This window comes from Canis lupus, chromosome 1 (genome assembly GCF_048164855.1).
Source record: "Canis lupus baileyi chromosome 1, mCanLup2.hap1, whole genome shotgun sequence".
Taxonomy (NCBI): Eukaryota; Metazoa; Chordata; class Mammalia; order Carnivora; family Canidae; genus Canis; species Canis lupus.
The window spans coordinates 48,773,029-48,799,645 of NC_132838.1; the positions used below are offsets into that span (position 1 = coordinate 48,773,029).

Genomic DNA, 26,617 nt, shown 5'->3' on the forward strand with positions numbered 1-26,617 from the left:
TCTGTTATCTTTGTGATTATTCCATAAATCTAAAACTCATCTAAAATTTAAAGTTTATTTAGAGATCGATCAAATTGTTTACCCTTTGGCAATAACTTTAAGAACTAATATTTATATATTGCATCAGTGTCTTCAAATGCATTTATAATTCCTTCCTTTGAGTTTCTATAGTTTCTAGTTAGGCAAGGGAATTCTTTTTTATGAGTGTTAAAGTCATATCTAAAAAACATATTGTACTACCACTGTTAGAACTGGGGAGGTAAAGATCAAGCTGAGAGTGATCTGTCTTACACTGACTGTTTTTCTTCAGTTTACTATTTTGCCACAACAGAGGGGACATGAGCACCATGTGAAGCCTGGCCTTAGCTTGGGGATCAGCACTATGTCTCTGCCCCACACAGTTTATGACCCTGAGGGGCAGGGAAGGGAGTCTGCTTGGCTGTTTATGATTCACGCAGCAGATGGGGTCATTCATGTGAGTGAAGAGCACTAAGGAGAAGCAGCCTTACAGGAAGATCAGTCCAGAGAACCATTAGGGAGATACTAAGTTTGTGTTGTCTGTTAGGCATCCAAGTAGAGATCTTGGATAGGATGCAGAGTAAGGGATTGAAAGTAAGAATTGGAGGTCCTTGATGCTTGGATTTAAAGATGAGACTAGAGGGATCCCTGGGTGGCGCAGCGGTATAGCGCCTGCCTTTGGCCCAGGGCGCGATCCTGGAGACCCAGGATTGAATCCCACGTCGGGCTCCCGGTGCATGGAGCCTGCTTCTCCCTCTGACTATGTCTCTGCCTCTCTCTCTCTCTCTCTCTCTCTCTATCATAAATAAATAAAAATTAAAAAGAAAAAAAGAATCTATAAAGATGAGACTAGATTACTAGGAAATCATGTAGGGTGAAGAGAGAAGGGTCATGACCCAGCCCTGGCACTCCCCAGCAGAGGATGGAGAGGGAAGAACAGCCAAGGCTGGCACCCATGGGAACACAGAGGCTGCCCCCTGCCTCAAAGTGGGACCACCTATGGTGCAGTTCATGCCTTAGAGCCCTCCTGGGATCAGGACAAGTCAGCGGGTCCCCAACCAACACCCCTTCCTTCAAGCACTCAGGAAACACCCTAGTAAACCATTAAGTGCAGAGAATCCTTTTCTCAGGCTCTGACTCTAAATGCCAAGTTATAGAGGGTTTCTTGAGGAGTGAGAAGAGCACCCTATTTAGTGGTAGCTAGCTATCATTCGTCCTTTTCCCACAACAAAACCTCCCCTTTCCAGACAGTATGGGCCTGCCTCACAGTAGCAGCTGTCCCCACAGCAGGAGTGCTCTTGCTGTCCCCTGCCCCATCTGACGGGCACTGAGTCTGTGTGCTGTGTCAGACAGGAAGTGGCTGCCTCCCCTGCCCAGGCTCAGGGAAGTGATGAGCACACCAGGGGTGGAGGAGGAGACCCACTGGCAGCAGCCCGGGAGAGAGCCCTTAGTTTTGCCGTCCAGCCGCCTCAGGGCTTACCTGCAGGTCCATGTGGGAGAGGCCCCTTTGTGGCCCCATTGGGGTCAGCTGTTTGGATTTTACAGCCTCTTTCCAGATCAGTCCATCTAAAGCCACAGCTGCCCCTTGGCAACCTCAAGGTGGCCTCCGTCTCAGGGCCTCTGCAGGCATGTGAGCCCTGCAGAATTCACTTTTCAAGCCAGAGCACATTGCGAACAAGGAATGAAGAGGAAGACACAGGAATTACCTGAATTTACCCTCAGTGGCTCACGTCTTTTGGCCAGCCAGAATCAGCCACCTTCCTAGCCTGTCCCAGTCTCCCAGGGGCTTCAGTATATGCTTCTCAAGGGCACTGGCTATGCCTGCCCTGCTCTCAGCCCTCACAGGGCCTTGTGTAGGTGGTGGTGCAGATGCCTGGTAGTAACTACGGGATCCACAAGACCACTTGCTCCTTGGAGGAAATCACAAAGGCAGGTAGAGTTGGTGGGGAAATGGCATGGCATGGAGTAGTTATTTCACCCGAGCCCAGTGGAGGAGACCGGAGAGAAGGAAACAACCATGGTGTGTCTTATCAGAGCAAGAAACTAAGAAGTCCCAAGCTGGAGAGATTAAGTCTGTGGAGATTGATAAAATCCAGAAGCGAGATACATCATTTTACACCTGTTGGATTGGAAAGAATTGAAGGGGCTGGCATTATCAATGGTAGTGAGTATATAAGGTGAAGGTGAAGAGCTGATAGGTCATAAACCATTCTGGGCTCTGTGGAAGTTAACCTGGGAGCTCTGGAAAGGTGGAGGTGCATGTGACCTTTAATCCACTTACCCCAACTGCCCTTGCTCACAGGGGGGCTGGCAGCAGAGTGTCTAGAAGCAGCATCGCTAGCAAAAGCAGGAAGGAAAAAGGAAGACAGCCTAAATGTTTATCAGCTAGAGAATGAATAAATAAATTGTGTATTCACACAGTGAATATAAATGAATTAGAGCTGTCCTCCAGGGGTGAACCTCACAACATGACACTGAGTTAAAAAACAGTTTTTTTAAAGCTTAAAAACATGCATAAATGTTCATTTTGAAGCTGGATGGTGGCATATGGAAGGTTATCATCCCAGTTGCATTTCTGTGGTATATGCTAAAATTTTTCTGAAATATTTAAAATTTAAAAAGAAAGTATGTGAAGATATATTTATATAATATATAAATATAACAATGCTTGTGAATTAAAAACATGAATTACCCAAGAAAGCAGTTTTTTCTTAGAGGAGGAAGGGCTGAGGTGTGGGAAAAACACACAGGGTTATTCAAATAGTCCTGCTAGTATTTTCCTAAGCTGAATGAGGAGAATACTTTGAGGTGAATTTAAAAAAAAAAACTTTTATATATATTATAAATACTGCCCAGTAAAAAAAAAAAAAAAAAGAAGAAGAAGTCTGGAGAATTTTCCACCTTCTCTCACTCTTTAATCTGTAAAATGGAGAGGTTATATTAATGGTAATACCTTCTTCTAAGATACTTGCAAAGATAAAATAAGCTAATGTATAGGGAAAGGATGCAAAGTATTGATTATTATTACTGCTAAAAGAAATGGTTCAAATTTCCCATCAAGGGAGAATGAGAAGCTGGAATTTGTTCATTGTGGCAAAATGTGGGGGAAGATGTAATCCCCCAATGCTAACATTTTAGTTTATTGCTTCTTAGTATGGTTTTCGTTTTCTTCTATCAGAACTAGAACTTTTTATAAAAGTTGTTTTTCAGAAATGTATGCATCTCAGAGGTGTGAAAGCAAGAGTACATGCTTATTAAGAAAGAAAAAATGAGATGGCTTCTCTGAGCAGTACCTCATGTGCTCCTTGAGGGCAGGGCATCTCTTCCATCTGTGTGTGTTCCGGTGAGCAGCACTCAGGTGGTCCCGAGTGTTAGATGACTACGGGCCAGTTTGCTTGACCTTGGGAATGGAGACAAGTGCCCAGAATAGGCAAGGAGACTGCAGCTCTGCCTGGACCCTTACCTATCTTGAACATGCTATGTGATCTCAGGGAGGCTGCTTCACCGCATTAACCTCCCTTTCTTCGTTGTGAAACTGAATCATTGTGTTAGCACTAAATTGGCTAAAGCCAATAACTCCCGTCTTCACCAAGATTTACGTGAGGTAAGTGGGACATGATGCTGGAAAAAAACATGCTAGTTCCTCATGGTAAGGGCTTTGAAACCTCAGTCAGTAGTGTTTGTGATTGAACATCCTTTCCAGTAAAATTTCTGCTCAGAAATTGGCAGCTGAGATTGAATGGGAAAGGATGGAAGTTAGAGCCATCCAGAGTATTCTTGCCACTGAATTTTGAGGTATGTACAAATCGGTGCCTGAAAGTGGTCAGGAGATGAAGGGGCTACATGTTGGATTTCCTATAGATTGCTTTAATATATCACTTTTATGGAAGACTGCTACGGCCACTGAGTGGATGAGAAGGCCGAGATGGTGTTTTGCATTTCTATCAGGAGACCTGGTAGAGTCATTTTTCATAATGCAGCCCTGCCTGAAAAATATAAATGCTATCTAATGAAAAGATGTGTTATTTCCTAACAAGAAGATTTGGAAAACATCAGGAAGAAAGGTGTAGCTATGAGTTTCCTGGGGAGTGTCTTAGAGAGGCTGGACCTGAGAAAGTCATCCCCTAACACATTCCCGTTCAGAACCGTGTGGAGGCCCCATGGTCCCTGGATTCCAGGCTCTGACCTCAGCCCTGTGTTCTCTGAATTCCTTTATTGTCTTTGCTACATTTCCTTCTGGAGTTCTTTGTTGACAAACTGAATGAATGCATGAATGAGGACTGGATTGTGGACATTTAAGTGAGAGAGGTAAGATTATGTAGAAATAAAAGTTGAAGTTTTTTAAAAATACTGTCGGTGTTTCAGTGGATTTAATGAGAAAAACTTCCCCTGCTCAATAAGAAAAAAAGACAACTGAATAAAAAAGGGCCAACAATCTGAATAGACGTTTCTTCAGAAAAGATACATAAATGCCCAATAAGCACTTGAAAAGATGCTCAACGTCATTAGCCATCAGAAAAATGCAAATCACAACCACTTCATATTCACTAGGATGGCTATACTAAAAAAGACACGATAGCAGTGTTGAAAAGAATATGGAGAAATTGGAATCTTCACCACCCTAGTGGTGCTGGGAATGTAAGTTAGTGTGGCCACTTTGGAAAACTGTTCCTCAAGAAGGTAAACATAGAATTATCATTTGCCCCAGCAACTCCACTCCCAGGCATATACCCCAAAAGAGGAAAACACGTGTCCATACAAAGACTTGTATAGAAATATTCATAGAAATATTCATAATACCCAAATGATGGGAACAACCCAGATGTTTATCAGCTGAGTGAGTATATGGATACAGTGTGATGTGTCCACACAATGGAATATTATTTGGCCATATAAATGAAGTAAATACTGTTGTATGTTTACAGCATGGATAAACCTTGAAAACATGATGAGTGAAAGAAGCCAGGCACAGAAGGCTGCATATTGTATGATTCCATTTATATGAAATGTCCAGATAGACAAATCAGTAAAGACGGAGGGAAAATTAGTGATTGTCTAGGGCTGGAGGTCCTACTGGGGGTCAGTGAAGATGTTCTAAAACTTATTGTGATCATGGTTGCACAGCTCTATAGATAGAGTAAAACCATGGAATTGTACATTTTAAGTGGATGAATTGTATGAATTTTGTGAATTTTTGTCACAAGCCGTTACCAAAGCAGTCTCATTTGAATTAGCCTTAACTTGATTTTTTTAAAGATCTTATTTATTTATTTGAGAGCAAGAGAGAACATGAGCATAGGGCAGGATGGAGAAGCAGACTCCCTACTGAGCATGGAGCCTGAAGTGGGGCTCAATCCCAGGACCCTGGGATCATGACCTAAGCCCCCCAGTTCCCCTCATTTGAACTAATCTTAACATCTTATTGTTGAGAGAGAATATAATTAAATCTACAGAAATATGGCTGATCACCATTCAGGAATAGTTTAGTTTAGAAAGATTTGTAGAATGCCTACTGTGTGCCTGGCGCAGTGCTGGGCTCCAGGAACATGAAAGCAAAGAAATTCTCAGCCGATGAGGAACTGAGATGTTTGAGGGAGTAAATGCAGAGCGTGAGCAGTGTAGAAGGTACTGCAGTAGTGGCAAGAGGGAGCTGTTGGAGGGACGCCTGAGTGGCTCAGCGGTTGAGTGTCTGCCTTTGGCTCAGGGCGTGATCCTGGGATCCGGGATCGAGTCCCACATCAGGCCCCTTGTGGGGAGCCTGCTTCTCCCCTGCCTGTGTCTCTGCCTCTCTCTGTGTGTGTCTCATGAATAAATAAATAAAATGTTTTTTTTTCTTTTTTTTTTTTAAGAGAGAACTGTTGGAATGAAGGCATTCCCATCAGTGTCAAAGGGCAGAGGGTTATTTTACGCCAAAGGTGCCAGAAAGTGTGTGGTGGTAGTTATTTGTTAGGTACAGAATTAGGTGGGGCAAGCCGCAGGAGGTAGGTCTGGGAAGAGGGACTGACTTTCCAACCATTTATCGTCTGTCAAAGAAGAGGAAACTATACACATAAATACTGTGCTGAACTAGTCTCTATATTCTGAAAGTTTTAGCTCACACTTGAATAACCTGGAGCTCTCACTGAGCAGGTGTTTGCCCTGTGTCTGGCACCACGCTAACGTCCTTTCTCAACATACTCCTCACACACATTAGAAGGATGTGCTGCTGTTACCCCATGGGCAGAAGAGGACCCCAAGCCAGTCAGCAGGTTGCCCTGGTGAGCGGCAAGGCCAGAACTCGGATCCAGAGTCTGCGCTCCCACCAGAGCCATTCAAGGATCTTTGTGCTGGTGGGCATCAGGCTGGAAAACCACTGTGCCTGTTGAGTTTTTTCCAGCTTCTGTTTTAAGAAGCTTTTGGTTCTTTGTTAGAATGACTAAATGTATCTAAAGTTTATATCGGTTCTAAAACTCGTTTTGTTTTACTAAATGTATTTAAACATAAACTGGCACAATTGAACTTATTTCTGTTTCCCTTAACAAAAATTACGGAATAAGAAGAACTGAATGGTGATAATCACAGGGATTTATTACTTGATCTATTTATATTTAGCTTTCATCAAATTACATTCTGTTTAGGTTGAGGGAAATATTTCCAAACATTGGTGGTACTGGTCATTCATTGAGGTGATTTCCTGTATATTTCTATAAAATATAATTATACATATCTCCCAACATCATTTGAAGGGTTTCTGCCTGAAAAGATGAACATCCTTGAGATGGGTTAACTAACACTTGTGTATTCTCCCTAAAAATAGATGGGGTGTAGGAAATGAAGTGACTTATTTAGAACATTAGATTATATCCCAAATAGACCATCATCAGACCTGCCATATTTTTAATGTAGATTTTTGTACCTTTAATAGTCCTCAAGAAATATTTATTAATAGCAATAGCAATTAATAGCTATGAAATGAGAGAGCAACAGGCTTGCATTTTCTTGAATAATCAAAAACCTGCGTTAATATTTAGCTTATCTTCTGACTTTTTAGTAGAACACACCCTTCAGCTAGTGCCCTTAACACCCTACCTCTTTTGTGCCCAGAGTAAACTGGAGCCCCATTTCCTTTAAAAGAGAAGGGGAGCTCTGCCTCAGAATGCCTGGGCAGAGGCTGAGCACCCCGCCACATAATGTGGGTGACTGGACCCCTGGTTGGTAGTTTCTCAGTGCTCTGGTATGTCCTGACATTGCCAACCAGACTGGAAGGATTTGGAGAACAGGAAATAAGCTGCTGGGAGATAAGGCGAGCTGCTATGAATTGTAGACGAGAAAGGAAATGAGAATTCTAATCCAGGCAAACAACATTAGTGGTTTGACTTTATTTTTAAACCAAGAATCACTGGAAAGATTTCTATTCTCTAATTTAGGGGCGCTACTCACCTATTTAGCTACACTGGTTAGAATTCACAGCAAAGGTGTGTGAGTGGGGACTACGTTTTCGTCTCCTGCTGCATCTGCACTGATCAAGAATTACAAAAAGATGAAATTGAATCTATAAACCCTTTCTTTTATTCAACAACTACTACTGTGTTGTCATAAGACCAAGGAATCTGTAAAGTAAAAAATAACTAAAATATTTTTTTGCTTTTGCTCTTTTGTGTCTGTGTCATGCTATGACTCCGCAGGCTGTTTTCATGAAGAAGAAGGGTTTTGTTATTGATGCTAACTTAATATTAAATCATATCTGGCAATGGATGTTAAAGGCAGAAAGGCAGAAGTATAGAAAATGTGGCCAATATTTATTTTGTACAATAAGATATCTTGTCATCAAATGTTATCTCTAGGGAGGTCATAGCAGATGAATGGGCTCTGTGTTAACCTAAGGAAATAATTTAAAAACTGCACTTATTTGTCATATTCCCTCCTGTGGTGGCCATTCTGAAGTACATTAGTGATTGTGGGCTTAAACAATGAATGTATGTCTTTAAGAACCAAATTGTAGCCACACACATGTTTGTGGATTGCTGTGCTTGGGACAAATCATCATTGGATCTGAAAGAAGTGTATGAAGTTGGCCTTTACTGACTGTTTGGAAATTATAAATTTTATGACACATTCAGTGTCATCTAGAGACTCTTATTGTTGATGATATTACTGGGCTTTTTTTAAAACTTCTATCAGTAATTTGGATAAAGAATTTATTTTTATTTATTTTTTAAATAGAGAATATAAGAAACTGGACTTTAAAAAATCAATCTGGATTTGTCCCCCTTCCCTAATCCACCTGTATTAAGACCCCCTCCTTTGTATGTTCACAACTCTGTAACTGCATTTAGAGCGCTATATTATGTCTGTTTAGTGAACTGAACTCCCTGAGTGCAGAAAAGTCTTAATCTCCTCAGCACCTACACTTCATAATAGGGAGGGAGGCAGGCAATGCTGGCTGTTGGACCTTGAAAATAACCTTCTGGACATAGTTTTTAATAATCTTTTATAATTCAAAGATATAAAAAAAATTCAAAGATATAATTGAGTAAGGATCATAACTTCTAATTATATATCACTCTTTGACATAATACATTCAGAATGACTGTGTGTCAGGATTCAAAGATGGGCTCACCTCTGTCCCTTTCCAGGGGCATAGCTCAGTGGGGAGGCGTGCGTGTAAGCCAGTACTGGAGGAGATGGAGGACATGCTGTGCTTGTGGAGTTGTGAGCAGAGTGAGGCAGCAGGGCCAGCAAAGAGAAAATGGGATTGGGGCCGCTGAGGGTGTGGTTGGCACCCGCACCCATGAAAGCTGACTCTGGCAGGGGAAGCCATCAACTAGGTGAGATTTGTCTGGTGATCACCGGGTCTCAAAGGATTGCAACCTTACAACCATCTTTGATTTTTTGCAGAGGTTTCAAAAAGAGCTACAATATCCTTTCAGGGGGGTAATAATTTCCTCTTGAATTTTATTACGCATCTTGCAACAAGTGCTGATGCCACCAAGTGTGGCCAACCAAAGCTGGAGGCCTCTCCAGCTCTCTGGTACCTGAAAATCAACTGAAAGACTTAAAATCCGGTGTGCCCATGACACACGTTTGAGAGGCAAAAGCACTTTTGTGTTAGCCTGTAGTTTGGACACAGGACACATGGAGACCATTTATACAGGTGCTGCATGTTCACCAGGGTTGTTTTACTGGACGTGAAGTCTTGGAGGGAGATGGGAGATTCAGATCTTTTTTACAAATAGCAGCTGTGCTCTTGCTGGTTAATGACAGTGCTCATTTGGCTGACACTCATTAGTATATGTCTGTGCATCAGTGGATATTCTGACTCCCAGATGGACTTTAAACTTCCCCAGCATGGGGTCTAGTGTTCCCCGCCTGGGCATTGGTCATAGAGTGTCACACAGTGTGAACCTAGGAATTACAAACTGAATGTCTGACTGAATGAATTCCTCATGATCACCAGCATAGGCCGGTGAACACTTGGGGAATGTTTACCACAGTGAAGGCAGGGTGTTGGTTTTGTGGTTCATGGGCTTCCAGGACCACTTCACAGTCAGTCCTGTGTATGTACTTACAGGTTTTACTGGGCTCTGTGAGCCCTGCCTTCAGGCTCCTTGGGCATTTACCTAATCCCACAAACCATACAGAAGGTCCACCTTTTGAATGAGGGAGTGATAGTTGAGAAAGATGAAAGTGATTTGTCCAGGATCATTTTTCAAATTAAAAAATTAAGTTGTTATACTCACAAATTTTGAAGCTTATAATTTCTTTGTATTTCCTCTGTGATAAGTAGTAAATAGCTTAGACATTTCAACTGTATTTTTTCTGAATTGTTTAAATGCTGAACTATTATTCTTGGACTTGTGAGAGGCAGGACTGGGTCTGGATGGGCTCTGGGTCTTTTCTGTTTTTTGGGCAATGGGCATTTTTGTGCCACAGTTTATTGTTTGCTCAGGTGTCTGCCATATGTCAGGAAGCTTTGTCATGGGAGGGTCTGGTTCCCTGTAATTCCACCACCTGTGGACTGTGTCCTCTCCCCTCTGCTAATCCCCACACCTGCCTTCAGCCATTCATTCCCCTTGACAATGACTTCCCTTTAGTTCTGAAGTCTGTCTCCTTAGAGACATAGTCCTGGCCCACTGCTTCATTCCCTGTGGTAAATATCTTCTTGGTTATTTTCTAGGTTGTGCTGGTGAGGTGGAATGAGCCATACCAGAAGCTGGCCACGTGTGATGCAGATGGAGGGATATTTGTGTGGATTCAGTACGAAGGGAGGTGGTCTGTGGAATTGGTCAACGACCGAGGGGCTCAGGTGAGTGGGCAGGAGCCTCTTCCAGTGAGACATTGCTGGAGAGAGAATGCCGAGCACGTATTCCTGGGCAAGTGGAAGCTTTTTCTAGAAATAGGTGGAGTGGAAATAAATAAAACTAGAATCCTGCTTTTCATTCCTCTTGAGTATATCACTTTATAAAAAGAGAAAGATCATACTTCTCTATTCAACTATTCTGCTGTTATGAGAACTCTCCCAAGTTTTAAGCTTTAATTAAATCTGTGAAATCATTTTTTACCATTCATTGTTGTGATGACATGTTAAATTTGGATCCTCTGAAGTGCTTATGGCATATCACTTTTTTGCTCCCTTTGAAAGGTATCTTCCCTGTGTTGTAATCTTCATAGTTCTCTAGCAGGGAGCTCCACAAGAACTGTTCTCACAACCTACTCGTCAAGCTGAGTTTTTAACACTCTCTTCTGTCAGGTTTCAATTAGCGTGGCCACCTGTTGTCATCCCTCAGCTCTTCCTTTCTGATACAAATTTGTTTCTGCTCTGAGGAGAACAGGCGCTCCAGGGACTCCCTGCTGAGCTGTGCTATTTTTAAAGCTGCTCCAGAGATTCTTCTGGTTTATGGTACAGATCTGGCTCTTCTCTCTTCCCCCTGTGATGATGGGCCACATGGAGCTCCTCGTCTCGTCTCGTGAAATTAAGGACACATGTCGCATCCTGAGGATTTAACAGAACTGTGGCTTCAGAACAAAGTCCTCAGGGGACCTTTCTCCATGAGGGCTTTCTTAGACTGTTTTACCACTCCAGGAATGGTTTCTCTGTGACTGCCTTTCTTATACATTTCTCAGGAAGTGGATTCTCACTCTCTTTGCTCCCATCTGTTGTTTAAATAAGCTATGAGCTTCCCAGTTTTAAAGATATGCCTAGTGAACTGACACAGAATTACAAGGAACAAAGATACTATTAGCAGTTACTGTTACGCGAAGGGTCTTTGTAAGTTATCCTCACAGAAGACAAATCTACCTCTGGGTAAAATAGAACATTCTCTTTTGTGTGAGTCTATTTGGTAGAGGAAATGTAATAATTTTGACTGACTATGAAAAGGCCTTACCTGTTCCCTGTATACCTCCATGGAGTGAAAGGAAGTAGAACCTACCCTGTTACTCTAACAGGCCATCTTGAAATAGAGCCACAGAGGTGGAAATCCCTATGACCATGAGAAGTTCATGCTTCGCGGAGGGTAGACATTGTGGGTCAAGAGCAAGAGCTCCAGAGTCAGACCACACAGACCAAGAGTCTCACTCTGTGACTTCTTAGTAGGAGATACTTAGGTTCTGTGTCTCAGTCTTTTCATTTGTAGCATAGGGACTCTAATGCTGCCTGTCTTAGAGGATCACTGGAGGGATTAAATAAGATTAAATATAGTAAATACTTCTGACACTGTCTGTACTTGGTATTTGTCATCACATATTGCTGTAGTGCCTATAGTGTAATGAGGGACTACGACCTCGTAGCCCCTGACCACAGAATGTACCTGCCCTTAAATAGCAGCCATAATGTTGGGGCACCTGGGTGGCTCACTTGGTTGAGCATCTGACTCTTGGTTTTGGCTCAGGTCGTGATGTGAGGTTGAGAGGTCGGGGCCCTGTGTTGGGCTCTCAGTAGGGAGTCTGCTTGAGATTCTCTCCCTCTGCCCCTCCTCCTCTGCTCCTCCCCCAACTTAAGTGTGCCCTCTCTCTTAAATAAATGAATAAATAAACAAATAAACTCTTTAAAAAAAATAGTCACTGGGTATTTATCCCAAAGATACAGATGTAGTGAAATGAAGGGACACCTGCACTCCAGTTTTCAATTCATTGCAGCATTGTCTACAGTAGCCAAGCTGTGGAAGCAGCCATAATGTCCTTTGACAGATGAATGGATAAAGATGTGGTATATATACACAATGGAATATTACTCAGCCATCAGAAAGGGTGAATACTTATCATTTACATTGACATGGATGGAACTGGAGAGTATTATGCTGAGTGAAATAAGTTAGTTGGAGAAAGACAATTATATGGTTTCACTCATATGTGGAATATAAGAAATAGTGAAAGGGACCATAAGGGAAGGGGGGAACTGAGTGGGGAATATTCGAGAGGAAGACAAACCATGAAAGACTCCTAACTCTAGGAAACAAAGGGTTGCAGAAGAGAGGGTGGGTGGGGGAATGGGGCAACTGGGTGATGGATATTAAGGAGGACACACAATGAGATGAACACTAGATGTTAATACTATATGTTGGCAAATTGAACTTAAAACAAAAAAATTTTTTTTAATTACTGATATAGCTCTTAAAAATTAAATATATAAATAGATAGTTGTCATGATGTCTTCACCAAGACTGCTTTCGGCCTTGAGGCAGCAGCACTTTGTGGTTTTCTGCAAAGTGGGGACTTCTCTGAATTCTCCTGTAAGGGTCTCTAAAATGCTCTAATTCTCCTGTCACCAGAGTGGGAACTCTTTTTCCTCAGTGATCGAGTCAGACTTGCCTTCAGACTTTGGACGACTGAAAGTCTCTAAAGCATTGCACTGAGAAAGACTATGAAGAAGAGCTAGGACAAACTCTAAGTTCCTGTCGTTTTCATATGTTGTCACTCAGTCTCCACAGGAACCCTACTGGGCAGATGCCAGTCTCAGGTCAGGGAAGTTGAGTAAGTTGCCCAATGAAGTTCATGGGTAGTAAAGCAGAATTTGAGCCTAGGTTTGAGTTCAGATAATCTCTGTCACACTGTCTCCTTCCCAGACATGAAGCTTTTTTCTCTGTAGCAGAAATGCGTATATTCATAGTATATCCAAAAGAACTCAGACTTCATTACCATTAAAGAGTCCAGCCCCACCAGCCAAGCATCGCTACCACCACACTGTTTTCTCCTGACGGCAATCTCTGAGGACGGAACCTTCTGTCATTTCCATATAGCAGCTGTGTGATTTCCACTACCACCATATTCCTCAGCTTTTCCTTTCATTGAGAACTTGGGACAAAACATTTTAGAAATAAGAAAGGAAGGACGAATTTGGACCTGCAGGTGAATGAACTTACAGGAACCATAGAACACTTGGAAGCTCCTAGAATTTTACAAATGCCTGTCTCTGCCATGTTTGAAAAGTAATCACTATATGTAATCTGATGTGGATTTTTATTTAATTGTGCCGCTTGGAACTCTGATTCTGCAAACCTTGAAACCCACTGAGCAGTTATCAGCAGTAAATGCTTCTATCTGAGGAAGGTTTGGTTGCTTTGAATTGTGTTGCATCAGAACTTACCTGAGTGAAGAAACATCGTGCCTTGGTGACAATGAATCACTGGTTAAAGTAGTGGCTGTCTGTGTACCTGAAACAGTACCTGGCAGGAGGAAGGACAGTTATGTGGCTTGGGAGAGGAGGATCCTTGAAATCTACTCAGAGAAAAATAATACTTTGAGAGGAACTGACACCATGTTGCACAGTTTGACTTGCACTGTCACAAAGGAATCAAACATTTGGCAAAAGCTAAGTGATGCTTTAACAATTTCCTTTTCGGGAAATGATTATGAATCCTTTATTTCAAAAGTGAGTCTGGAACAGTGCATGCGTTATTGTATAGGATTAGTCACCAAGGATGGCTGTGCCCCACACAGCCATTGGCCGTTGTGATGAAAACTGCCTCGGGCTGAGATCTGACCAGGCTGGTGCTCAGACGCAGTTAATCCATGTCTGATGACGTGCTTAGTGAGGCAAGAGCACATAGCCCTCTGCCATCCAAAGGCAACCAGAAGGAGGAGGGCTTCCTGCTTATTTTCTTTACAGCACTAGGTATCAGTTCCCTTGTCTCTCTTTTTCCAATTGTGGCATATTCTTATCACTCTATGTTGACCTAATTTAATAAACCCAATGAGTTCATGGTAACATCCTTTGTTATCATTTTCTCTGACAGCATGACTGGTGATGTCTTGGGGAAGCTTCTTTTCACTGGCCATACCCTTCCACCCTCTAGTAAGATAATTTCTAAAAAGAAATCTTTTTAAAAAGAGTATAAATCTCTCCCAAGATAAATTAGTGAGAGTACATATAAATAAATGGCATTACTTTTGCAAAATGCAAAGACTTTAAATTTTATAGCAGAATTAGTGTGTTATCTCTAAAAAATGTGTTTAAGTTTCTTAAGAAAAACTAGTGTAGTTAATTGAAACACAGGGTCAGTGAAACCAAGGTTTTGAGTTTACCCTAAGCAAACAACTTTTTTCAGTAACCTCAGACCAGCTGTTCAAGAACTGTCTCACAAATCCATGCCATTGTCATGGTGGAGACATGCTAACCACTGAACACAAACTATAACACCTGCTGGGAAAACAGTAGATGTTCATGTCCTTTTGTCTTTTAGTGTTTGTCCATTTATTTTTATCTGAAATATCATATATCCAGTAATGTCAACAATTTTAAAGAAAGTTAAACATTTCCAAGTAAAAGCAACTTAAAACAGTTTTATGAATGGAAAGGTAGGCATAACTATAGATATTACCAGGTAATCAAAGGTACTTAAAAGATAATTCAGTGGGGGCAACAATAGTCATATTTTTTTTAATTGAAATGTAACTGACATATAACAATTTTTGTTTCAGGTATACAGAATAACAATTTGATATTTATACATGTAGTTGACCCTTAAACAACTGCAGTTTGAACTGCACAGGGCCAGTTATACATGGGGTTTTTTTCAATAAATACAGTAGTGATGGGGTGGAGCTAAGATAGTAGTGTAGTAGGAGGACCCTAGGCTTGCCTCATCCCTCGAACACAGCTAAATCACTATCAATCAAATCATTTTGAATACCCAAGAAATCAGCCTGAGGACTGACAGAATAAACTACACAATTAGAAGAGGCCACATCAAGAAAGATAGGAAGTGTGGAGACATGGTTTGGAGTAGAAACAGATTGCTGGTGCTGCAGAGGTGAGAGAGACTGGTTGTAGTGAAAAATGGGAAAGAGGAGAGTGGACCATACAAAGAGAACACTTCTCCTAAGCCATTGGCTGGGAAAATGGGAGGGGCTGGTTTTCATGATTTTCTGCAACCAGGGGGCTCAAAGACTGAAGTTTTAGAGGTTGTGGCATGGCTGGATAGAGCCCTGAGGGTGCTGCCCTCCTCCTGCAGAGCAGGCAGGCAGGTAGCCCAGGACAGATGGCAGGATCTGAGGCTCACCTAAGAGGCACAGAGAGAGACTATCCCTTCTTCTTGCAGCGTATTGGTGAGAGCTGGCATTGCCTCTCCAGGGACAAAAAAGCTGACAGGCCCCATTTCCCTCCCCACCCCTCAGCATAAGCTCAGAGACACCTGCTGAGGGTGGCTAACCCGGACACTGGCTCTGTAGCCTGCTTTGCTCCAAATCCCATACCCTTGTGCTCTGGCATGACTGCCCTTCTGGGTCAAACCTGCATCATCCCAGCACAGTCAGGCCCTCCCCCAGGAGACCCATGCAGGTTTCCCTCACCAGGTCCCTAAAGTTTAGAGTTTGAAAAGTCAGCTGGTTTGGCTGGGATAGAGCCCAAAGTGCACTGCACTGCTCCAGGCAGTCAAGCAATCTGGAGACAGACCATGTGAAAACAGAGATATGAAAAATGCCTAGGACACATGATAGGAAATGATGTGCTCTTCTGGCAGGGCTTCCCTGAGAGCAGCAAGCACAGACTCCCCCTCCCAGGACAAAGATGCTGGCTGATGCCCATTCCCCCTCCCCTGCTTCTCTGTATAAACCAACCTCAGTAAATAGCATAGTGCCAACACTGCTTGACTAACCTCTTTACACCAAGTCCTGCCCCCTGTGCTGTGTTGGTACTGGTTTTTTTGGGCAAATGTCCCTAATGGCCAGCAAACTGGGCCCTTTCCCCAGAAGATCAGCAGAAACCCACACACACACCGTGTCTACCCACCATAGAGTTCTACAAGGCCTCTTTTCTAGTGGAAGTAGCATCTGGTCTCATTAACAAGCACGTTAGAGTACACCTACTTAAAACTCACCACACTCTGGCCAAGATCCAAACACTGTCCATTGTAAGCAAGGCGAGCCTCTGTAGAAGGACCTGAGGGATAGAGCAGCCAAATCACAGCAGCCGAGTGCATACAGCATACAGTGAGACAAAAGAAGTCCCTAACTGAAAAGGAAAAGACCCATAAGGTTAGTAGCAGATCTCTCCACAGAAACTTTGCAAGCCAGAAGAAAGTGACATGATATGTTCAACATGCTGAATGAGAAAAATCTGCTGTCAAGAATACTCAATCCAACAAGACTATCATTCAGAATAGAAGGCAGATAGAGCTTCCCAGACAAACAAAAACTAGAAGAGTTTGTAACCACTAAACCAGTCTTGTAAGAAATATGAAAGGAGATTCTCTAAATGGGGAGGAAGCATCAAAAGTGACAGAGACTAGAAAAGACAAGAGAAAATCTTCAGAAACAACAAAACAAGTAATAGAATGGCACTAAGTACCTATCTATCAATAATTACACTGAATGTGAGTGGATTAAATGCTCCAATCAGGGACACCTGGATGCCTCAGCGGTTGAGTGTCTGCCTTTGGCTCAGGGGGTGATCCCAGGATCCAGGATCGAGTCCCACATTGGGCTCCTTGCAAGGAGCCTGCTTCTCCCTCTGCCTGTGTCTGCACCTCTCTCTCTCTCTGTGTGTCTCTCATGAATAAATGAATAAAATCTTTTTTAAAAATGCTCCAGGGCAGCCCCGGTGGCCCAGCAGTTTGGTGCCGCCATCAACCCAGGGTGTGATCCTGGAGACCGAGGATCGAGTCCTGCATCGGGCTCCCTGCATAGAGCCTGCTTCTCCCTCTGCCTGTGTCTCTGCCTCTCTCTCTCTCTGTCATAAGTAAATAAATAAAATACTTAAAAAGAAAATGCTCCAATCAGAAAACCTAGGGTATCAAAATGCATGAAAAATAAGACCCATCTATATGTTGCCTACAAGAGATTAATTTTAGACCTAAAGATACTTGCAGGTTGAAAGTGAGGGAACAGAGAAGATTTATGATGCAAATGATGTCAAAGCCAGAGTAGCAATGCTTATATCAAACAAACTAGATTTTAAACCAAAGACCGTAACAAGAGTTGAAGTAGGGCACTATATCATAATAAAAAGAGGCTATCCAACAAGACGATGTAACAATTGTAAATATTTATGCACCCAACTTGGAAGCATCCAAATATATAAAACAATAGCAAACATAAAGGAACTCATTGATAATAATACAGTAATAGTAGGGGACTTTAACAACCACTTACATCAATGAACAGATCATTTAAGCAGAAAATCAACAAGGAAACAATGGCTTGGAATGACACACTGGACCAGATGGGATTAACAGATATATTCAGAACATTTCATCCTAAAGCAGCAGAATACGCATTCTTTTCAAGTGCACATGGGACATTCTCCAGAGTAGATCACATACTAGATGACAAATCAGGCCTCGATAGGTACAAAAAAATTGAGATCATGCAACACATATATTTTGACCATAACACTATGAAACTTGAAGTCAGGTATAAGAAAAAATTTGGAAAGACCACAAATACATGGAGGTTGAATAACATGCTACTAAAGAATGAATGTGTCAACCAGGAAATTAAAGAAGAAATTAAAAAATACATAGAAATAAATGAAAATGAAAACATGATGATCCAGAACCTTTGAGTTTGCAGCCAAAGAAGTCCTAAGAGGGCACTATATAGCAATACAGGCCAAGTAAGAAAAATCTCAAACAACCGTACACCTGAAGGACCTGGAAAAAGAACAGCTATTGAAGCCTAAAGCGAGCAGAAGGGAAATAATAAATATTAGAGCAGAAATAAATGATACCATTTGAAAAGCAAGTGTCATGCATTGCTAAGTGCTTCACACATGTGAACTTCACACATGTGAAAACAAAAAACAATGGAACAAAGCAAGGAAACCAGGAGCTTGTTCTTTGAAAAAATATTGTTAAACACCTAGCCAGACTTCCCAAAAAGAAAAGAGAAAGGGCTTGGTAGAGTAAATAAAATTACAATGAGAGAAGACAAAAACTAACACCATAGAAATATAAACAATTAGAAGATTATGAAAAACTTGGACAATCTGGAAGAAACGGACAAATTTCTAGAAACATAAACTACCAAAACTGAAACAGGAAGAAATAGAAAATTTAAAGTCTGATAACCAGCAAAGAAATTGAATCCATAATAAAAAATACTCCAACAAACAAAAACCCAGGGCCGGTTGGCTTCACAGAGGAATTCTATCAAGCATTTAAAGACGAGTTTTAATACTCTTCTTTAAATATTTTTATCAGGGATCCCTGGGTGGCGCAGCGGTTTGGCGCCTACCTTTGGCCCAGGGCGCGATCCTGGAGACCTGGGATTGAATCCCACATCGGGCTCCCGGTGCATGGAGCCTGCTTCTCCCTCTGCCTATGTCTCTCTCTCTCTCTCTCTCTCTCTCTCTCATAAATAAATAAATTTAAAAAAAATAAATATTTTTATCAAACTATCCCAGAAAATAGAAATGAAGGAAAACTTCCAAACTCAGACTTTTACTTTTTGAAAGCTGCTGTTAAGAAAAAGAAAAGCAGGGGCAGCCCCGGTGGCACAGCGGTTTAGCGCCGCCTGCAGCCTGGGGTGTGATCCTGGAGACCCAGGATCGAGTCCCACGTCGGGCTTGTTGCATGGAGCCTGCTTCTCCCTCTGCCTGTGTCTCTGCCTCTCTCTCTCTCTCTCTCTCTGTGTCTCTATGAATAAATAAATAAAATCTTTAAAAAAAAAAAAAAAAGAAAAAGAAAAGAGAAAGAAAAGCAGGTGGCATCTGGGTGGTGGAGTGTCTGCTTTTGGCCCAGGTCGTGATCCTGGGGTCCTGGGATCGAGTCCCACATCAGGCTCCCCTGCAGAGAATCTGCTTCTCCCTCTGCCTATGTCTCTGCCTCTCTCTCCTGTGTCTCTCATGAATAAATAAATAAAAATCTTTAAAAAAGAAAAAGAAGAGCCCCAGAGTAAGAGAAATTATTTGCAGCATACATATCTGATAAAGGATTATATCAATAATAAGGTTGAAAACTTACATTCATATGTATGTAGACCTAGTATATACATCTATATATTTATACACACACATAAAACACATATATATGAGTGAATAAGGGAATAGATACACATAGCAAGGGATTTGAAGAGACATGTCCCAAGTGATGATATGCAAATGATCAATAAGCATGTGAAATGATGCTCAACCTGACTACATTGAAGAAATGCAAATTAAGAGCACAGTGTTCTATCGCTACATACAACTAGAATAGCTAAAATAAAAGACCGACAACACCAAGGGTTAGTGAGGAGTGGACCTGCTGGTATTCTCATACACTGCTGGGAGTTTAAAAAGGCATTACCACTTTGGAAAACAGTTTGATAATTTCTTATGCAGTTAAACACATACTTACCAAATGATCCAGCGGTTAATTCCACTCTTGCATATTTACCTACTCAAGAGAAATGAAACCATGTTTCTACAAAAAGTCTTGAACATGAATGCTCATAGCAATTTTATAATAGCCAAATACTGGAAACAACCTAAATGCCTGGCAATTTGGATAGCTAAATAAGTTGTAATATATTTATACAATGAAATACTACTCATGTGAAAAGGAGTGAGCTGCTGATGCACACAAGAATTTAGAATACTCTCAAACCATTGTGCTGAGTAAAAGCAGCCATACGCAAAAGTGAACATAGTATATATAGTTCCATTCATGTAAAATTCAAGAATAAGCAGCTAGTGAGAGAAATTAAATCACTGGTTGCCTTGGACCAAGGGTGAGGGTAGGGGATTGACTTCTCAGGGGAACTTTGTTTATTATATGTAAATTATACCTCAGTAAAGTTGATTTTTAAAAAGATAATACGATCAGCAACTACTTGCGAACAGTTTGGAAAACTTACATAAACTGGAAAAAAATTTTAAATAATTTAATAGAACTGACTCAAGAAGAAATAAAAAGCTTAAATGCTTGACTAGTACTAAAACTATTAAGTAAACTGAAGCAGTAGTTAAAAATCTTCCCACAAAAAAATTGAGACAGATGGTTTTATAGCCATGTTATACCAAACTTTCAAGCAACAGGCAGTCCCAGTTTATACAAATTCCTTCAGGCAGTGGAACAAGAGGAAGTACTCTCCAGCTCATTCTGAGAAATCAACATAACCTTGATAAATCCAGACAAAGACATTACAAAAAAAGCCAATCATAATTTTATTTCACTCATGAATACAATTGTAGAAATTCTAAACTCATTAGTAAACCAACTTCCACTGTGTCTATAAAAGATAGTATTTCACCTCCAAGTTGAGCTGCTTCTAGGCATGCAAGAGTAGTATAATTTAAGGAAATCCATAGAAGTAATTCACTACAATAGTAGATTAAAAGATTTTTAAAATGTGGTTACTTGCATAAATGCAATAAAAACGCATTTGGTAAGTATGTGTAATTTTTCCAGTTAGGTTTTTTTTTTTTTTCATTTTGATTAAGGGAATATTGTTAGGAAGATTGAGAAAGTTAGATAATCAGAAACTGAGAACTTTACCATTTTGATAAGTGACCCAGAGACACTAATGGAGACTCTGTTACTGTAGGTGGGAGGCCATAGAACAATGGCAAAAAGCAAGGACATTGGATCCATAAAACCCTGGGTCATTCTTGATGCAGCCTTTCACCAGCTGTGTGTAATCAAGGAGAAGTTATTTATCCTCTCTGTGTCTGTTTTCTCCATAAAATGGACATGATAACACCTCCCACGAACAAGGCTTAAAGAACTAACATGTGTGAAGCACTTACCACTGCATTGACACTTGCTTTTCAAATGGTATCTTTTATATTATATATTTGTGTTAAAATATAAAATGTATTTTATATATTGTTCTCTTTGAAGCCGGCTGACTCATAGCCAAAGGCTAAGTTAATGACTATAGTCTTTAATAAAAGTGCTTTCCCTTTCAGATTACAAATTGACACCTTTTGTCTCTGTGTGTCTCAAAGGTGAGTGATTTCACGTGGAGCCATGATGGGACTCAAGCACTTATTTCATATCGAGATGGGTTTGTCCTGGTTGGTTCTGTCAGCGGACAAAGACACTGGTCATCTGAAATCAACTTGGAAAGTCAAATCACATGTGGCATATGGACTCCTGATGACCAACAGGTAAAGCCTCTTGAATACAGGTGTATAATTTTAAAACTGTGTGAGCAGAGGATGAAATGAATTGCATATAGATCCACAGGGAAGGGTTGGGGCTAGGGGAAGCTGGCTCAGAAGCCTCTTAAAGAATCACAAAGGTGAAGAACAAAGAACATGTCCAGGTCAAAATTAAAATAACAACTATAATTGAACCATAGGTTGGAGAAATCATATTTCCTGTCGATATGGTAAACATTGAGTTAACGTTTTAATTATAGAAAATATTCATACAAATATGCTTTTAAATCTACATAAATCACCAGTTGGTAAAGGCATAGTAGACATAATGATTCACCAAAGTAATTCAACTAGTCAGTATTCATATGGTAGAAAAGTGTGCATTTTCAGGAGAAAAATGCAAAATAATATGGTGAGGGTATAGTTTCACTTATTTGCAAAAAATAATAAAATTATACAGATGATACACTGGTTAATGATAAGAGTTCAATCCAAGGATTCTTATTCATTACTGGTAATAATGTGTATTAGACCTTTGGGTAAGCAATTTGGGAGAATATTTCAAAAGTCCTAAAAATTGCCCACCTTGGTCTAGTGATAGACTTTAGGAACTTATTTAAAAGAAACAAAAGGGAAGAAAATAGAAGTTATAGTTCTTAGAGCATTATTTATGATAGTAAAAATTTGGCAACAGCCTATTTGTCTAAAAATAAAATGGTTGAGTAAATTGTGGTATTACCACCAAAAGGATTATAGAGAAAGTTGTAGGTTGTAGTTATGAAGACAGTGGTATAATCTGGAAGAGCTCTTATGATATAATGTTGAGGAAAAAAAATCAGGATATGAAATAGGGTATGTGATATGATTACTATGTAATAAAACAACCAAAAGAAACCCATCCACATGCTAGAAAGACCTGGAAGGAGACAAAATGCCATGAGTAGGTTGTTTTACAGTGATGAACTTTTGGTTCATTTTCTAAACCCAGTTTTAAATTTTTCTTTAATGTATCTGTTCTACTTTCATGATAAAATAATATATAATAACCTAATAAAGTTATGTGTTGGTAATTCATTTTTTAAATTAAAAAGTTGGGGCAGCCCGGGTGGCTTAGCGGTTTAGCGCCGCCTTCACCCCAGCGCCTGATCCTGGAGACCTGGGATCTAGTCCTGTGTAGGGCTCCCTGCATGGAGCCTGCTTCTCCCTCTGCCTGTGTCTGTGCCTCTCTCTCTCCCTGTCTGTGTCTCTCATGAATAAATAAAATCTTTAAAAAATAAAATAAAATAAAAAGTTGACCAGGTAAAACTTTTGTAAGTATAAAGCTTGTGTTTTCCAGGGACAACAAAATCCATAAAATGCCAGGACGTTTCATAGCAGAGATTTTAGCTTAATATTGGTAAAAGTAAGTGGTATAATAAGGAACCATAACTTTTTTCCATTTTTTGAATTTCCTTCTTTCTTTTTTGAATTGCTTTCCACCAATCATAAACATTCCATGTTTCCATTTTTTTTTTCCCAATGGTCAATACTTTCTCTTCTCAAAATTTCTGTTATGAGAGCTACAAAGAAACAGTCACAACTCGAAGTTTCTTCAATGGCTCTGAGGCTCCTAAGTATCTAGGAGCATATATGTGTAACTATACGAAGCATTTGCATTCATTGTGACGTTGTGGTTTTGTAGATGTTTACTGTCCCTAGAGTCTGCTCTGAGAAGTCTGCTGCAGCCTTGCACAGACACCTCTCCCTGCAGGTTTCCTCCTCTGTGATGAGAGGTGTGAATGATTTCCTGCCTGTTTCCTGGGGTTTTTGTAATAATCAAATGAGGGAACACTTGTGAAAGCACTTAAAAATGTCTAAGTGGAAGTTTGGCTTCCCATTCTTCCCTTGCATTGAGGGATGGAATCTGGGAGGCTTATGTCACAAGCCCCTGATGAGCCATGCCTGCCAATGTTCCCAAGAGATAGCATACCTGGAGTAACATGCTGGGGCCACAGTAGGGAGGACTTGGCACCTGTCCTTGAGATGCTGGGGGCCAGATGAGGAGACAGACGCACAAATATCCTGTGCTGTGTCCCAGGAGAGCTGCTGGGTGTCATGGGCGTGACGGAGTGCAGATGGGCTGCAGCTCCTTGTCTCTGTAGACCTGTCTGCAGGACCAGAATGTAGCTTTAGCTGATGATTGGTCTCCCAGCCCACAACCTCTTTCTGAAGGTCTGCTTTTACTGGTCCTGTATTTGGGGCTAATGGGTAGCTCTCATTCAAGGAAAGTGCTTCATTCACTGCCTTTGAGAAAGGTTGCAGACCCCTGAAGCAATGAGGGTCCTTCTAAGAATTTAAAGTAGAGAAAAGATGTATGGGATACTCATCATATTTGAGCTGAGACATGAAAAATAAAATTCCTTCCTCTATGTCACTCTTTCATATCTCTTGCTTGGTTTGAAAATTATTAATGAGGAAAGAGTATGAAGACAATTTGAAATGTAGTGCCTTGAGCTCTTACATTGGGAGCTGGTGTTTAAAGCTATGCCTCCTCCATCTCAGTCTGTCTCTTCCCTTCTCCTGGAGAATCTCCTGCACTTGACCTGGAGTAAAACCGTCATCCAGGACAAAGCCTCTGCCTCATATCTTGAGAGAGTCCTGAGCATATAGGATTTTAGATTGCTTCCTAACTTTTAAAAATATAAGCAGTATTATTTTACAAGTGAGTTTGAGAGTCTAGCTATTTTCCTACCTGTATATTTTCTTCGGTTTAGAGTGGCATTTCTATACCCTTTCGGGGATTGTAGACTACTTCAAATATCAGATGGAAATTGGGAACCCTTTTCCTGGAAAAATGTGCATATGTACATGTGTGATTGTATTTATCACTTTGCATAGAATGTTGGGAGCTCATAGGATTCCATGCATGAACTCTTCCTTCGTCCTTCAGATTCTTCATCTAGACAGTCTAGAAGTGACATTTGGTATAATCATCCCCAACATTACAGAAAAGAAACCTGCCTTATATACATACCTGCCTTAAATTCAGCGCCTAGTGTTTTGCTATATGTGCGCACTCTCCTCCTCTTCCCCACCTCCCTCCCTTCCTCCTCTTTCTCTCCCTACATCCATACAGTTTTTGCAGTACTATTTTTGAAAATAAGTTGTAGACATTGTGCACGTCACTGAAATATTTTCAACATGCTTGTTGTAAGAATAAAATCATTCTCCTACATTATCACCCCCAACAAAGTAGCAGGTATCCAGGCTACTTCACACCTCCCCAATTGTTACAAGAATGTGTTTTGTAGGTCTTGTCTTTTTTCTTTTCTTTTCTTTTCTTTTCTTTTCTTTTCTTTTCTTTTCTTTTCTTTTCTTTTCTTTTTTCTTTCTTTTCTCTCTCTCTCTCTCTCTTTCTTTCTTTCTTTCTTTCTTTCTTTCTTCTTTCTTTCCCTTCCTTCCTTCCTTCCTTCCTTCCTTCCTTCCTTCCTTCCTTCCCTTTCTCTCTCTCTCTCTCTCTTTCTTTTTCTTTTTTTTTTCTTTTTGCTTTTTTTTTTTGTATTTGGAACTGGGATCCAGGTTATGTACAGCAATTGTTTATGTCTTCAGTCTAGAAAAAAAAATTTTTTTTAATTTTTTTTAAATGATGTTGCCTTTCAGTTTAGCGTGAATACTTTGTAGAATATTCACACTCTAGACTTGTAGCATTGTTTACCCATACCCATAGTATTATTTAACTTCTATTAGCCTCTGTTATTTTCTGTCACCTGGAAGTGAGGTTGAGATTAGATTTGGATTAAACAGTTTGGGTAACAATAGTTAATAGGTGATACCCTGTCATTCACACTGAGCCACGTTAAAAGACATATAATGTCTCATTATCCCAATAGGAGGGGAGCTGAGTCTGATGGAACCTTTGTAAAAACAACTTTTTCATAGCATGCTTTTAATTTCTTCTATACTTCTGGTGAATTTTTTCAGGTGATATGTTTCATTTCAGATGAGGAAACTTATCTTCCAGTAAATTGCAAGAAGGGAATGTGGTCCTACCTGGAGTTTATATAGTAGGTGAAGACTGTCTTAGTCTCCTCAGGCTGCCATACAGAATTCTACAGGCTGGAGATCTTAAACATCAGGCATTTATCTCTCACAGTTCTAGTAGATGGAAGTCAAGATCAGGTGTTGGCAGGCTTGGTTGCTCTTTTTTTTTTTAGGCTTGGTTGCTCTTGAAGACTCTCTCCTTGGCTTGCAGGTGGCTACCATCTTCCTGTGTCCTCACATGGCCTTTCCTCTGTGTGCTCATCCCCAGTAACTCTTCCTCTTTATATAAGAACACCAGTTCTCTTAGTTTAGGGCCCTATCTTTATGACCTCGTTTAACTTTACCTCTTTACAGGCTCTATCTCCAAATACTGTCACATTAGGGGTTAGGGCTACTGCACATGAATTTCAAGTGGGATACAAACATTCAGTCTATAACAGCCTCATAAAAAATAAAGAGTCTTCAAAAAGTATTTTGAAGAATAGGAAATTCACAGAAAGACACTTCTATAAATTCAGCTTGATAAACTTGAGATGTATTTATAAATAGAACAGTCTTTGTGGGGCTTGGAAGAAAAAGCAAATGATATAAATAGAAAATGTCAGAGAAATAAATATAAATATGACTGGGGAAAAAATTTCTATGGGTCCTAAGATGATTAAGAGTAATGCAGAAATGAAGCTCTTGCCATTACTAGGAAACACCCAGCATCACAGCAGTGTGTAGGAGGAGAATGCTTAGTTCCCTCTGTGCTCTCCAGGAGTCTGGGAGAACGCTATGCCTCTTGGTATAGGAAAGTGCTTTGAGACATTCACATTTCCACATGTCCATCCAGCATTCTCTGAGTCTTAGGTGAACATCAGTTCACTTGGAGAGCCTTTGAACCAGAGAAGGTTGTTGAGAAGTTGAGGTGCATTTCCATCAGGAAAGGTAGAGATGCCAGCACATGACCCAGTGTGTTTAGACATGTTCTCCTGGAACAGTGAAGAGTAGTGGATCTGTGTCCATGGAAGATAGGACAGAGGAACAAGCCTCAGACTCACATCTGAGGAATTTAGGTTAGAAAAGGAAGAGCAC

The 26,617-nt window shown here is 40.7% G+C and overlaps 1 protein-coding gene across 5 annotated transcripts in view; it reads left to right on the plus strand.

Annotated features, from left to right (window-relative positions):
* The window catches only part of TULP4 (TUB like protein 4), a 225,974-nt gene that overhangs the window by 136,279 nt on the left and 63,078 nt on the right, over nt 1-26,617 (plus strand). For all 5 annotated transcript variants that reach the window (XM_072829323.1, XM_072829366.1, XM_072829333.1 and 2 more), the window contains 2 exons: nt 10,175-10,303; nt 21,365-21,526. In XM_072829323.1, coding sequence (XP_072685424.1) covers nt 10,175-10,303; nt 21,365-21,526 — 291 coding nt within the window. The remainder of the gene's footprint in view (nt 1-10,174; nt 10,304-21,364; nt 21,527-26,617) is intronic.